Below are 13,657 nucleotides of genomic sequence, written 5' to 3' on the forward strand. Positions count from 1 at the left end.
AACGGCGCGCGCTGGAAAGCGAGAGGTCGCCCGTTTGATTCCGCGCGTCGGAAAGTTTTTCTGAATTATTGTTCTTTGTGGATATATATATATATTATATATATTATATATATATATATATATATTATAATATATATATATATATATATATATATATATATACGGGTGCATGACGGCGGCGACGGCAAAAATCAGCCGAGACTGTCCATATACTTGCTATCGCAATAATAACATATTGCCTTGGGTAACAAAAATAATGAATTGAAAATTTATTCATATATCACGTGTGTAGTGGAGGCAGAGTGGATATTCATTAGTCATATATTAATTAACCACGTTCGTTTATCCTTCCATTTTTCAGGGAGAACGGCCGCGGCGTGGACCTCAACCGTAACTTTCCAACCGGTACGGCACGCAGATCGATATGGAGCAGCCTGAGACCGCATCAGTGCGACGCTGGTCAAGCGAGATACCATTCGTTCTGGCTGCCACTCTGCACGGTGGCGTTCTCGTTGCCAGCTACCCGTACGACCATGCTAGATCGTATATCCCAGGTAGCGATGCATTTTCTTGCAATCGGAAATGAAGTATGTATAGCGCTCAAGAATCTTCATCTCACAAAGCTCTGAGACTGGGCCATACGGCATGAACGATTACAGAAGTTTTCTGCCATGCAAGAGGAGAAGAAGAAAAGCAATATACGTGGTTGATTATGTACGCTGATTGTGAGGCATAATTATGAGTATAAATATATCATGCCTCTGACGAGTATGCGTTGTTAGTGAGGTTTTAAAGTAAGATAGGGAATTTTTTGGTGGTGACAACCAGCCGTACAGTTAGCGTTTGTATCCCGAGGCACCTTCTTAAGCCAAAACAGTTGAAAGGCGACACAAAGAATGCGTTGTTCAGTTTGTCGTGTTTCTGGTCGCGTGTCCCATTCTCGCTATACATTACCTTTTTAGGGGCGAAGCTCCTTAAGGCGGCATCCGTTCGTCCCTAGTCGTATCCCTAGTCGACTACGACTACGTCCCTAGTCGTAGTCGTAGTCGTAGTAGTCGTAGTGCGTACCAGTCCTTACGCTTTGACTTCCAAGGTGGTGCCGGTGGAGATTTTTCCTGTGCGTTGTTGTGAACAATAAAAAATTCGCAGCGTGCGCGGTTAACTAAAGCCGAATTCTTCTGTCTCTCATTCCCCATTAGCAGCCATTGGCATGTTCCAGTAGGAAACGTTAGTAGAAGTAGAAGTGTAAGTGTTAGCTAAAAGCCGACTTCTTCTGTCTCTCATTCCCATTAGCAGCCATTGTTTACCTCCAAGGTAGTGCCTGGTGAGATTTCTCCTGTGCGTGATTAAACAATAAAATTTTGTTCAAAACGCCGTTGATTGATGAATAAACCAACGAAAGACGCCAGATGTTTTGTAAAAGCAAAACTAAAGAACGCCAGATGTTTCTAAAGCAAAACGAAAAGACGCCAGCTGCTAACGAAAGACGCCAAAAGTTTTCTAAAGCAATGGTTTTCTAAACAATGAAAATTCACAGCGCACATGTAAAATTAAAGTGAGCTGCAAGTCGTCATAACTCATCGAACCTTTAGTATAAACGCGCCCGATCTCACGTCGGTGATGATGTACTGGGCAGAATTCACGGGAGATTCACGGTTTACCGATGAACCTCCGCAGCTTCGCCCACTCATCATCATTCACCTCCGTGGATATGCTGTGACTTTTCTTCGCCTTCGCTCTGTCGATACGCTGTCTTCCTGATCTGCACTTGTATACAGCAGCAGATCTCCGTGTCCTAGCGGACCGAACCTGCCGTAATATCGCTTGTAAACCGCACTAAGTAGACTTAATTACCTCCAAAATATAAATAACTTTCAGTGACTTGCTCTAGTTACATTGACTAGGGCTAATTGACCGGAAACCATTTTGTAATGACCAACACCAGTGCGAAACACAAAACAGCAAGTATATAATATAACAATATATTAGAAGCCACACCTGCAATAAACACCATGAATTCTACAATAAGTCTCCATTTTTTCAACAAAGAATATCTAAACATACGTAAGTAAGCAAGATATTTGCTATAACGGCCTTTATTCCCTTTGTGGAAAGCTACAACTTGGTCTGTATTAATCTAATTTACTTCCGGCATGGGTCCGACGCTCTCTTTCAGGATTCGAGGCAAACTCCCAGTCTTCGCCGACCCCGACGATGACGTATTGCGGCACCTCGATGAAGTCTACTCGTTCAACCTGCCCGCATGCACCTGGGCGAGCCTTGCCCATCCAACCAGCTGGAATTTCAAAAACGGTACCACCAACGGCGCCGCGTGGTACAGTTTCGACGGTAGGCACTGTGCATATGCTCTTGACCATTAGGCTCATTGAAATCCGGGGAAGCATGCTGTATTCTCTTCTGCGTCTTGCACCTTTGTCGTTTTCATAGCAAGCACTCCCACTTGCTTTCGACATCTGCACTGTCGTCAGCAATACGGAAGGGAGCAAGGGGAAGACGTGCAGGCTCACGAGCCAGTCACCGGCGATAAGCGCGCGACGGCCCGTATCGAGAACAAAGCGAAGGGGAGCCCTGGGGGGATGAGGGGGAGTTCTTTTTGGTAAGCGTTCTGTCACGAACGGAGGCGGTCCGTTGTATCAACCTAATATCAACCCGCACGCGATTGGTGGAGGCTCGTTTGACGTTTGAAGTGCTTGGGCCAGAGAATCGAAAATGTTCTATTCTCCGTTCCCAGCGCTTACGTTCGATCCAATCCAAGTCGTCCGAAGACCGTTTTTTATCCGTTCTATCGATAGAAAGGGGCCGGACGCCGTTTTTGTGCCCGTTCTGTGGCTATTCTCCACGTCTTGACCGTGAAACGAGCCTCCCCAGTCGCGTGCGGCTCGATAGAACGGGGCCGCCTCTGTTCTGTGAGCTTACAAACTAGCCTCCCTGTTTGGTTATCTGTTGGCAACTCCAACCGTTTATCAGTGTGCACAAAAAGCAAAACGTTTATCTTCACAGCACCACGATACTGTGAGAACAGATATAATTTCTTCATAGCTAATGTGCTAAATAACTGGAAAAAAGCACTTTTATGTTCGTAGCACTTGAGGGGCCCGGCTTGTCGTCCATCTACAGTGTCATGTCCCATGGTCATACAGTGGTCAATACAGACCTAAAACGAGGCTAACAACGCTCAGAACAGTGCAAAATGAACTAAGGTCTGAAATATAAAGTACAGAAATAACTAAGCATTAATCAAGATAATTTACTTAAAATCGAGAAAAACAGTTCTGGAACATCCGGTTGACATCCTCGTTGCGAAGGTGAGGGCGCCAGCGCCTCAGAAAGCGCGCGATTGCCGAAGCAGTGTGAAGCGCGTAATTGCCAAGGTAATCGTTGGGTTGCCCGTGTAACACAGTTTCCTCAGGTTTACGGTAGTGGAGCTACATTAGGCGCAGGATTTAAAATTAGTAATGTACAATGTAGGAATTTAGAATGTACAAGTACAGCAGGCCGTACACAACAACAAAATTTCCGCTACATTAACTGCAGATTTAGCGGGGAGTTCGAGCATAAGTAGCGCTACATTAGGCGATGTACTTTGAGTTTCTTTTTCCCCTTCTTACTGCATCAAATATTTCATGAACAGTTTTGCGGGCAATAGTAACGCACTGAAAATAGTTTTTTTTTGCACCTAGCACGTTGCCGAAAATATAAAAGCGCGGAAACGTGTCGCAGCTGCATGGTATCAGAGCGTGCCCACACTGCTCCCACATCGGGTGACACCACAACGCGTTGTGTTGCCCCAGAACTCCCCATGCTCTGTTGCATAGAGCCGTTAGAAGCCTCGTTGAATGAGGTGCAATACCGAAGGCGGCATCCACTCTTTTTGAATAGGTTACAGCTTTGTTCACAGCTCGCCGAGTTCAAGGACAGCTTTTTTAATAAAAACGCTCACCTCCATACAAGGACCCAAATGTGTCCTTTATTTTTCATGTCGGTAAGCTTCGCACACATTTCTAATTCATTTATTCCTGGATCATTAAAAAGGTTTAGTCTTTTGGCACAGAACCCTTGACACAGATAATAATTCTCGCTCGTGCTCAGTACTCTACCCATGGCATCCACCGTGTTCCTTTAAACCATTGATTGATGTCACGCTTCGTTCTTAAATATAAAGTCATATGCTATTGGCATGTAGCAAAACGCTCTTCTGTATGGAGGAAAGAAAAAAAGTGATGGTTATCCGTCAGCTGAGAGAGCCGCGTGCACCAACGAAGGTGCCTGGGAATAAAATCATCACCGAGTAAAGTTCTCCGCTAAAAAAAAAATGTGCTGGCGCACCTGCGCACACTTACTCCAACTGGTACTGCAGGAATTATTGCAATATTTACTGCGAATAACTCTGTGCCAGCCGTGATATGACTGCGTTGCGTTGCCATCGAAACCACAATTTGTTGATTATAAATAAATTAATTCTGTTTGCTCCATAAACTGCGGCTGGGTTAAGCTACATCTGCGCTGCGACGCATATAAAACAAGAAAACGAGAACTAATGGTCCCGCTTCCCGTCACTTCATCGTATTTTTGAGTAAAGCTTTGCAGTGTCTTTCTTGTTAGCCCCAATGGGGTATAATTATATACAACGTAGCTGCACGCATAATCCTAAAAAACGATGAACAAATTTAATATATTACCTGTTACATTTTTGTAAAGACATCTGCTGTTATGGGCACCCTTCTTTCAACGACGAAAATGCATGAACAAAGTAAGGTACTTGAAAGACCACTGAGCAACACGCGAAGGAGATGGTTCTAAGGGGGTCAGGGGGCCTGTGACAGCAGCAGCCTCCATAATCTTTGCTTTAGCGAAACACCTGGCCAACGTTGTGTGCAGGAAGCATGAGCGACTACAACTACGTATACGAAGGCTGTCTGGATGTGACGCTGGAGATTTCATGCTGCAAGTTCCCCAACAGCAGCGAACTGGCTCGCATGTGGGACGAGAATAGGCAGCCCCTGCTTGCCTACCTAGCCGAAGTTCACAAAGGCGAGTACACGAACCTTTTATTCTTGTTCTTGAATTTTGCGTTTATTGCTCGCTGATATAAAAAAAAAAACGCCAGCCCTGCGCGGAAAGTGCAGCGCAGTCACAGCGAAAGCTGGAAGAGCTATTCGCCGTATAAATGTCATCGCGATGAATGCCCTTTGTCAGACACTTTTCTACCTGCAAATTACATGTAGAAGGATCCCTAGTATGAAAAATATTTGATGCTATTTTGAACATTGGTGCAACGAATTGTAATGAATACGAATGTACCACCTGAGAATACACGTTGGAGCTATGAGTGTAGTTGAAAATTTAAAACAAGGCCACGAAATTCATGTTACTTCTACAGATCCCTTGCCTTCCTGCGTCAGCCTATAACGTTCAGGGTTCACGGATTGAAACGCCACAAATTTTGGCTAAGTAATGCACGTACGTTCGTTTCCAGAGTCTTCAGTTCGTGTTATATCAGCGAAAGTTTACATCCTTTTACTTACTTACAACCTTACTTACAATTTTACTTATATCCGCGCCAACATTAACTTCAGCGGCCAGATTCGTAGCGACACCTCGAACAATGGCGGCTTTCTCGAACGATGTCGCGTGCCAGTCCTTGTATTAAAAGTTTTGATTTCGCATATCAATCCGTGAACACTATACATGGGTCGCTTCGTCAAAAGCAGAGCTCTGCCTGAACAGCGTCTATATCGGCTTTCCAGAATGTTCAAGCGATGGGCTTGGATGTGGGTTTGTACATTCCACCAGGCGCGCTACACTCAGCGCCTCTGCTATATAGTCGTAACTCGGAACTTAAGTTGAAGGTATGACCCTTTTCCTGCAATCATCAGTACTTGGCTACATCACTAATTTTCTTTCCTAGGGAACCAACTCGGTATACAACACATAGTGCTTACAATGCCCTACGTAAAATGTAAAGCCGCAGAAATTCGATTTCTATGCCTGCCTGGTTCGAATCCATGACACAAACTCTGGTTGGCTCAGTCGAAGTACGTCGACGTTGAGCCAGCGGCTTAGCTAATGCGCTGTTCTCGTGGTACGCTTCAGTAATGTGTTTTTCGTCAGTTTGGGCAACCGGGTTTGTGGTGATGCGGCATGCTAGGGAACAATTCCCTGTGTTCCAAAGGTGTGCGTACGATACACCTACGAAGACACGCGGAAGCTTTTTGGCAGCGGCTCCGTTAGATCGCAGAACGTGTTCAAAGAGACGCTCAAATAGAAGCTACAACGAGGATTCTGACTTCGAGAAACGCCGTATGCTGAGCCGAAAACGAATGCGGCATTGGGTATGGCATTATTTTTTGCGTAGGTATGCAGTGCCCGCCTATATTATGGCGTCACACTGACTTCGCATTCATTCTTGCACAGGGTATTTTTTAAACAATACAGATTTCGGTACAAATTGCTATAACGCTAAGGCACCTGCCGTCTTCACAAAAATCCTACCGTGGCAACAATACTCTGCCGGTGTTTAAGTTACGCTAAAATAACTATTGAGAACAACTTGTTGATGACCTTGTTATTTAAAAACCTGAGGGCATTCGCTTATATGGAAAAGTTGTTGCAATTTTTGCAGGTTCCCAATTTCTTTAAATCAAGAGAGCGCACATAACATGATATATTCTTAATCAATTCGAAGAGCCTATATCGAAACCCACCGTGCCGGGCACTCAGGAAGGACATCCGCTGCGTTAAGTCAGACCGACATTTCCCGTGAAAAAAACGTGACAAACTTTGTATGAAGGAGCTTTGCGGCAGTATCTCGTCATAAAAAAATGCGCGCTCCCTTTGTAGATGTTACGTCGGCGGACTCATCTTGCAGACGTCGGCGCGCTTCCGCAGTGTGCCAAATATTCCTATGCTGTTTCCTTCTCCACTTCGAGTCGAGGCTATGTATATGTATGACGCAAAAAAGAAGAAGGTCTCATCAAATGCGCTGGCCGAGCACGTGGAAACGTCCGGACACAAAATAGACTGGGATAACGCAAGAATAACAGAAAGAGAAAAGAACTGGTCATCTCGCCTTCATCTCGAATCTTTCACGATCCAGACAACGGCGCACACACTCAATCGAAATGACGGAAACTTTCCACACGCCTACACACGTTGCTTACGTCACATTTTGTAGCACACATAACCGGACCGCTCACACAGTCATTTTTCTCTTGTGAACAAGGCTCCCGTACGAGGACCGAAACGTCGTACTTTTATTTGCTTTTAATCGTGGTCAGAGTGTTGTTTTAATTGTCTTCAAGTCGAGGCTTCCATTGATTCATGCGGGAATCCACTCTCGTGCGCCGCGGCTGGAAGTACTTGCACATGCTTGAGCAAGGTACGCAATAAAGTAACGACACAAGGAACAATTGAAGAGCAAGTGAGTGCTCGTTACATAGGTGGGCGCTCCTTGTTCAGTATACGAACACTTATAAAATCGTGCAAATTTCAATTCTTGCACGTGGTTGTTGCGGAATAGTGGAACGCTCGCCGACCCCAGCAGAGCGTGAGTTTCGGTGGAATAGGCCAGATCCTTTCCGGGCACGGCTTTCGCGGACGCCTTTTGGGTGTGCACATTTGCCAACCTAGCCAAGAGTCCGCCTCGGTGGTACAGTAGTTACGGTGCTCGGCTGCCGGCGACAAAGTTGCGGGTTTGATCCCGGCCACGGCGGTCGCATTTCGATGGAGGCGAAATGCTAGAGGCCCGTGTACTGCGCGATGTCAGTGGACGTTAAAGAACACGAGATGGCCGAAATTTGCCGAAGCCCTCAACTACAGCGTGCGTCATAATTGTATCGTGGTTTTGGCACGTAAAACCCCAGACAATATTGTTACTATCATTTAACCTGGCAAAGAATTTCTTGTTCCTTAAAACGGCAAGTCGTCTCTCTTGCACCGGTGGATCGCAATACACTTTCGTGTGACCTTTGGGACTTCTGTGTATCTTCCGCACTGTGCGAAAGAATACCACAATTCACACCGTTTTTTTTTTTTTTCACTGTTCCTGGTAAACTTAGGGCAGACACTGCGGCGCTTATTCTTGCAGACTGCGACAGACGACAGTGTGTTTCCCGTCTATGTATTACTTAACAAAGAAAAAAATTAAGAGCCACACATTACACGCAACAAGTAAGCGGTACGCATGAGTATTTCCGGAAACTTTCCGTTTTTTTCTGCCCAAATTTCCCCTGCTACAAGGCTTCATTTCCTCATTTCTTCATCCCGGGACGTTTAAGTCTGACGTAACACAGCTGCCGCCCTTACTGCGCGCCCGGCGCACTCGGTATCAATATCGCCTGGATCAGGGCCTTGAATTTTGATGATAATTGTATTTATTCGAATGTAACGCGATTTTCTTTATTTCAGAATTTTGCTACCTGTAGTCGACACTCGCGTTACAATCGAATGTCGAAATTCAAGTTGTCTAAAAAGTGCAATGATGCACCCAATTCAAGACGACCACAGTTTTGGCCATTTCACGATTTATGTTGGCAGAATGTGCCAGCCGAATGCCATTTGGATCCACTGCAAGCCAACGACTATTTTCTGTGTTTCTTTTCTGTGACGGTGTGCACTGCGCGTTTGTTTTTGTGTCGTCGTGTGTAGTGGTCTCGGTGACTTTGGTTGCCTTCGGGTGTTTCCATTCCCCTTCGGCTCCCCTTGCGATGGGAACGTGTCGTGCTCAGTACAACGCCCGCTTAAAGAGGCGTGCTGTTCTGACGGCTGAAGAAATCGGTATCTGCCCGAAGCCTCGAAATCAGTGAGGCGACCATCTGCGAGTGGCGGCTGCAGCAGAAGCTGCTTTTCAGGCGCGAGCACAGCCGAAAAGACTTCGGTGGGCCTTGTCACGGCCACCGCATTGAATTGAAGCAGCGTGTCGCTGTTTTCATCACAGAATGAGTGCAGTGGCCTTATGGTGGTCATTGTGGAACCGATACAGTTCAAAGCGAGCGATGTCGCTCGGCTGATAGCAGTGGCTTAGGCAGAATTTTTTTTCGGGGAGGGCACCCCCTTGAGCCGACATGGGGTCCAGGCAGGTAAGTGTGGTCGAGTGTCATTTTGTGCTCTGTATCCCATGGGAGAAAATAATTTAGGGAGGGGGGGGGGTAACGGGCCCGGTGTGCCACTCCCTGTCTACGCCACTGGCCGATAGGTATCCCGTGAATAATGTTCAACGCGCCATGTTGGTGGGTGCAAAATACCACGTTGTCAGACAGTTTTTGACAAATAAATGCACTTTTGCATGCCTCCGCTGGCCACTCGTTACTTTGGCTGTCTTCTTTTTGTGCTGAACGCAACGAAAATCGCCTCTTGCGTTCCTTTAGCGGTTTTACTGCTTTTCCTCCTGGACGCAATGAAAAGTCGCCTCTCGCGTTACATTGTGCGGCTAGATGATATCCCTATCAAAAATTCTCATATGACACAAATGCCTCGTATCCAATAATCTCGTATGAACACATATGAATCATATGTGTTCTCGTATGATCATACGAAATTATTGGATATGTGTCATACGTGTCATATGAGATTTTTCGATAGGGATGCTAGCCGCGCAATCTTCGTAGACTGCAGGTTGATGTACTCCCTCACTGTGCCAAGAAGAATACTTCCGGACAGAACTCGGATCAATGCAAAAGTGTTCCAAAAGCCGGGTGTGTGTGTGTGTGGCTGTGAGTGGCTGTATGGGCCGTCGTGTGTTTATCAATTGCGTATATCATAATCATCACCCTGCACCTGGAGTAGCATGTCAGGCGAAGAGCCAGGCTGACGTCTCCGGCATTTCATCAAAGCATTTTACAATCTCTCTCTCTCTCTCTCCATGAACCATCGCTCGGCCGTTATGAGTTGTACGAGGAAATTGCATTAAATCCAAGTCGCAAGAAAACAATAATTTCGTCCAGGTATATTTTGTGAATGGAGAGATTTGACTACACGTTCAAGTCTCCATATTTTTATTACAAATTAGAGGTAGTCATGCTCAAATTCTTGATGCAATACTACTGCTCATAAGAACTCATTTTTAAGGTGTCTGGCTCTCGATCATTTTTCTGGCATCTCATTTACTAAGTGTCTCTTTACCGGCTTTTTAAGCAGTAAAACGGTGTCTTTGCAGTGTTCCTTGTATATTGGCTGTTATGAGAGATTTAGGCCATCCTTAATATTTTACCTGTGGTTATCATTTTTTTCTCGTTTCTTTCCGCAGGAGTACGCGGCATCATAAAGGATGACAACGGCGTTCCTGTCACCAATGCATCTTTGAGAATTGCAGGCCGTAGAAGTCAATTCAGGACATCGTCCAGAGGCGAATACTGGAGGATACTCAGACCTGGCAGCTACGTTCTCGAGGTGCGTTAACCGACATATCCCTTCCAAAGACCAGAAATTTCATTGGCGCCTATAAGTAAGCGACGTGGCATTCACGGCAGCGCTTGCTGAAAGCACTGAACGAAGTGACTGGCGGGGCCGCAGTGTCAGTCTTCATCAGATCAGGCAATGAGACCATGCAATGGCGTAACTCCCGTATGCATCCGAGTGTAGGGGCCGCAATGTAAGTATACCGCTTCAGGCCGGGCGTGAATTTTTCTCATGGACAAGGGTTTTTAACGAAGACGCCACCGATGTTTTTCCGACGTAACTTCGATTTCTTGCATTATTTAAAAGTCTCACGCTTTCTCAGCCATCAGAAGTGAAGGCGGGCAGTGAGGAAATGAAAACTTTTTGAAGTTACTTCAATGTTCCTGTATTAAAATCATTGCATTTCAAGTTTGGCGGTATGTTCGCTTGAACTAATAAATGTTTCGTTTCGAGGGATGCGCGTTTTTTGTGTTTGTTAGTTTCATGGAATCGATTGAAACTTCATGACGACATTGTGAAGTGCAACTGGGCGGGACAAAGAAGAATGTCGTGGCGCACGCGCTCAGATTATCAAAATGATCAAAAATGTTGAGTCCCTCGTTCCTCCAGATTATTCCGCCCGATGGTACATTGACAGAAATGTGCGCTGTTCTGCTGGAACCTATAATATGGGGACATTTGCAATTAAAGTGCACGCCAGCTCGTGGCAAATACGATACGCTATCACGGGCGTTCGTCAGCTGTGTATGAAATTTTTGTAGTTAATAAATGGTTTCTTTCACGCGATATCTAAATAACACGCTTCCTGTTAGCTTTAGTTTCAAACAACGTCTTTCATCTCCACTCAATTTTCTGCGATCCATGTGTCGCTCCTTTTAATATTGTCATTCGTTCACTAACCCAACTCCGACAAAAAAACGGAATATAACACTACCAACTCTCAAAATTTTGTCTGTATCATGCGCAGTTTGAAACGTGTTGTGAAGAAAGAATGTTCTTGACGTAACCGAAAGAAGGAATAGTTGCATGCACATGTATTTATCTCCTTCGTTCAATACCTGCTTGCAGAAGTTATTTTCGTTAACGAGTAAGCCATATTTACATGACCAGGCGAGATGTGTAGGCAGCTCTTTATAAAACACTGAAGGCACAACTCTGCCGGGCTGACTAATGCGTATCGCGTAGCACCTGTTCCACAAAACATACATCTACAGGATTTATCCCGGCTGATAATGATACCGTAGCAACGAAGGTCTGTCTAATTTATGAAACAGTGTTATAGCTTCGGGTCAAAAAATCAAGTTCACACATCAAAAGGACCAAGCTTTGAGATTATTCGAAATTGCCATGCCGCAGCGGTGGCTAACTGGTTACGGATCTCGGCTGCTTATCCGAAAGTCGTAGATTTGCTCCCATATACGGCAATCGCATTTCGATTGAGGCAAAATATTCTGCCATGTCCATACGCAACAAAGAACCCCAGTTGATGGAAATTATTCGGAGCCTTCCACTATGGGGGTCTCTCGTAGCCTGGTTCGCTTTGAAACGCTACTATCCACACACCAAGCAAGTCTAATTGAAGTTAAGCTCACTCAGATCAAACGGTACATCTCTCACCGAATGATGGTGCTGTGTCGACTAAGAACCCACATTATGTCAGCAAATGACACTTAAAGGTGAGACTAACGACCATAAAGTGTGAAAGAGAAGATACGTGCTCGGCGGAAATCTGTGTTCTGTAGAACAATCTAGGAGTTTGTGGTTTGCGGGGTGATTTTCCAATTTCCATATGTCTTAATATCTTTAACGAGCAGTCTACCGTAAATGGATATATTGGTCAGACTGACTGCGTAAAACATACTTGCCGCCGTGGTACTTACCACGTCAGTTGTCACGCTGCCGCGTCAGTTATCATTTCGACGGGGGCGAAACACAAAGAATACCCGGATGCTTAGATTTTGGCGCACGTCAAAGAACCCAGAGGTCGAAATTAACGCGGAGTGCCCCCCCCCCCCTACAGCATGTCTCCAAATCATATCGTGGCTTTGGCGCGTAACATCCCAATACTATCATGACTCTTATCTGACTCCATGCACATAGTTTGTTTAAAAAAAATACCTTTCCGTGTTCTTGAATATCAATGCATCGGTTTACTTTGCATTGTCTTGAGCTAACAAAAAGACAAAGATAACCGACATGTATATACAAACTGCGGAACTAATAACGGAACGACTCATGTTCTCTGCCTATCTTTATTTCCTTTGTTTTGTTTGCTCGTTCTGAGCGCTGCCTCACATCCGAGCCGAGACGGGTTTGCGCTTGAGACCCCGGGTGCGCGACAAGTTCGCGTTCTCTACGGATGTCCGATAAAGTTCTTTCACTCACTCGCTCCCTCACTCACTCACTCACTCACTCACTCACTCACTCACTCACTCACTCACTCACTCACTCACTCACTCACTCACTCACTCACTCACTCACTCACTCACTCACTCACTCACTCATATATGTGGCGGGAAACAACCTATTTAAGGACTTTTCGATCACACTGATAAACGAACAGGTTTGCCGTATCCATAAAAATTAGTATGTTTTCACCTCCATGCTGCGCTGAGAGAACGATTTCTGATGCAAATAAATTCGCGTACGAAGGACGAGGGCGCTTGGGCTCTTCATCCTCGCAGGGTTTACTTAGCGCGGCATCAAGATGCATGAAAATCAAATGCAGCCCAACTTACAACTTTACATAAATGATATAACCCACATTTCCTATAATGCCGTGCTTATTTTTGTTCCATTACACAATAACAAGAGCTTGAATCGTTCGGGGGTACTTTGTATTGAAAAAACAATATCCTTCTATGTTGCGCGTCTTTTATTTCTTTAAAACGGCGCTAGGTTCACTCTGGTCCTGAACGGCATGTTGTAAGGAGTCGGGTTCGGCGGGTCTCGTTACGGTAGCTGGCTCCCGCCGTCCGTCCCCATAGCCGATGATTCCCAGTGAGGAGGCGCGTTCTTTCAAGAAGGAACGTAGATTTATTTACATGGTTAAGAGATTGGAGTGAAAAGAGAGAGCAGAGAAATAACGTCAAAAGTCTTCGGCTTTTATAGCCCCGAAACCGTCACTGCAGAAGCACAGGCAAACCGGTGTCAGCGTCTCCCGCCAATCCGGTGACCTGTCGTCCTGGCGTCCGGCCTCCCGAAAGGAGGCAAATAGTCACACAATACACTCGCCACGCCC

General features: G+C 45.5%; 1 protein-coding gene across 1 annotated transcript; it reads left to right on the forward strand.

The window, feature by feature from the left end:
* The first annotated feature begins 424 nt into the window (after positions 1-424).
* On the forward strand, positions 425-6,660 carry LOC125759687 (carboxypeptidase M-like). The gene is made up of 4 exons (XM_049418741.1): positions 425-543; positions 2,177-2,349; positions 4,900-5,052; positions 6,644-6,660. The coding sequence occupies exons 1-4, from the start codon at positions 425-427 to the stop codon at positions 6,658-6,660; spliced, it is 462 nt and encodes a 153-aa protein (XP_049274698.1).
* The last annotated feature ends 6,997 nt before the right edge of the window (positions 6,661-13,657 follow it).

Source organism: Rhipicephalus sanguineus, chromosome 1 (assembly GCF_013339695.2).
Source record: "Rhipicephalus sanguineus isolate Rsan-2018 chromosome 1, BIME_Rsan_1.4, whole genome shotgun sequence".
NCBI lineage: Eukaryota > Metazoa > Arthropoda > Arachnida > Ixodida > Ixodidae > Rhipicephalus > Rhipicephalus sanguineus.

Excerpts from the sequence above, each read along its gene's own strand:
- LOC125759687 (XM_049418741.1), top strand. The coding sequence starts at position 425 with ATGGAGCAGCCTGAGACCGCATCAGTGCGACGCTGGTCAAGCGAGATA. Across the intron at positions 544-2,176 it reads CCGTACGACCATGCTAGATC|GATTCGAGGCAAACTCCCAG; the intron begins GTATATCCCAGG and ends GCTCTCTTTCAG. Across the intron at positions 2,350-4,899 it reads CGCGTGGTACAGTTTCGACG|GAAGCATGAGCGACTACAAC; the intron begins GTAGGCACTGTG and ends CGTTGTGTGCAG.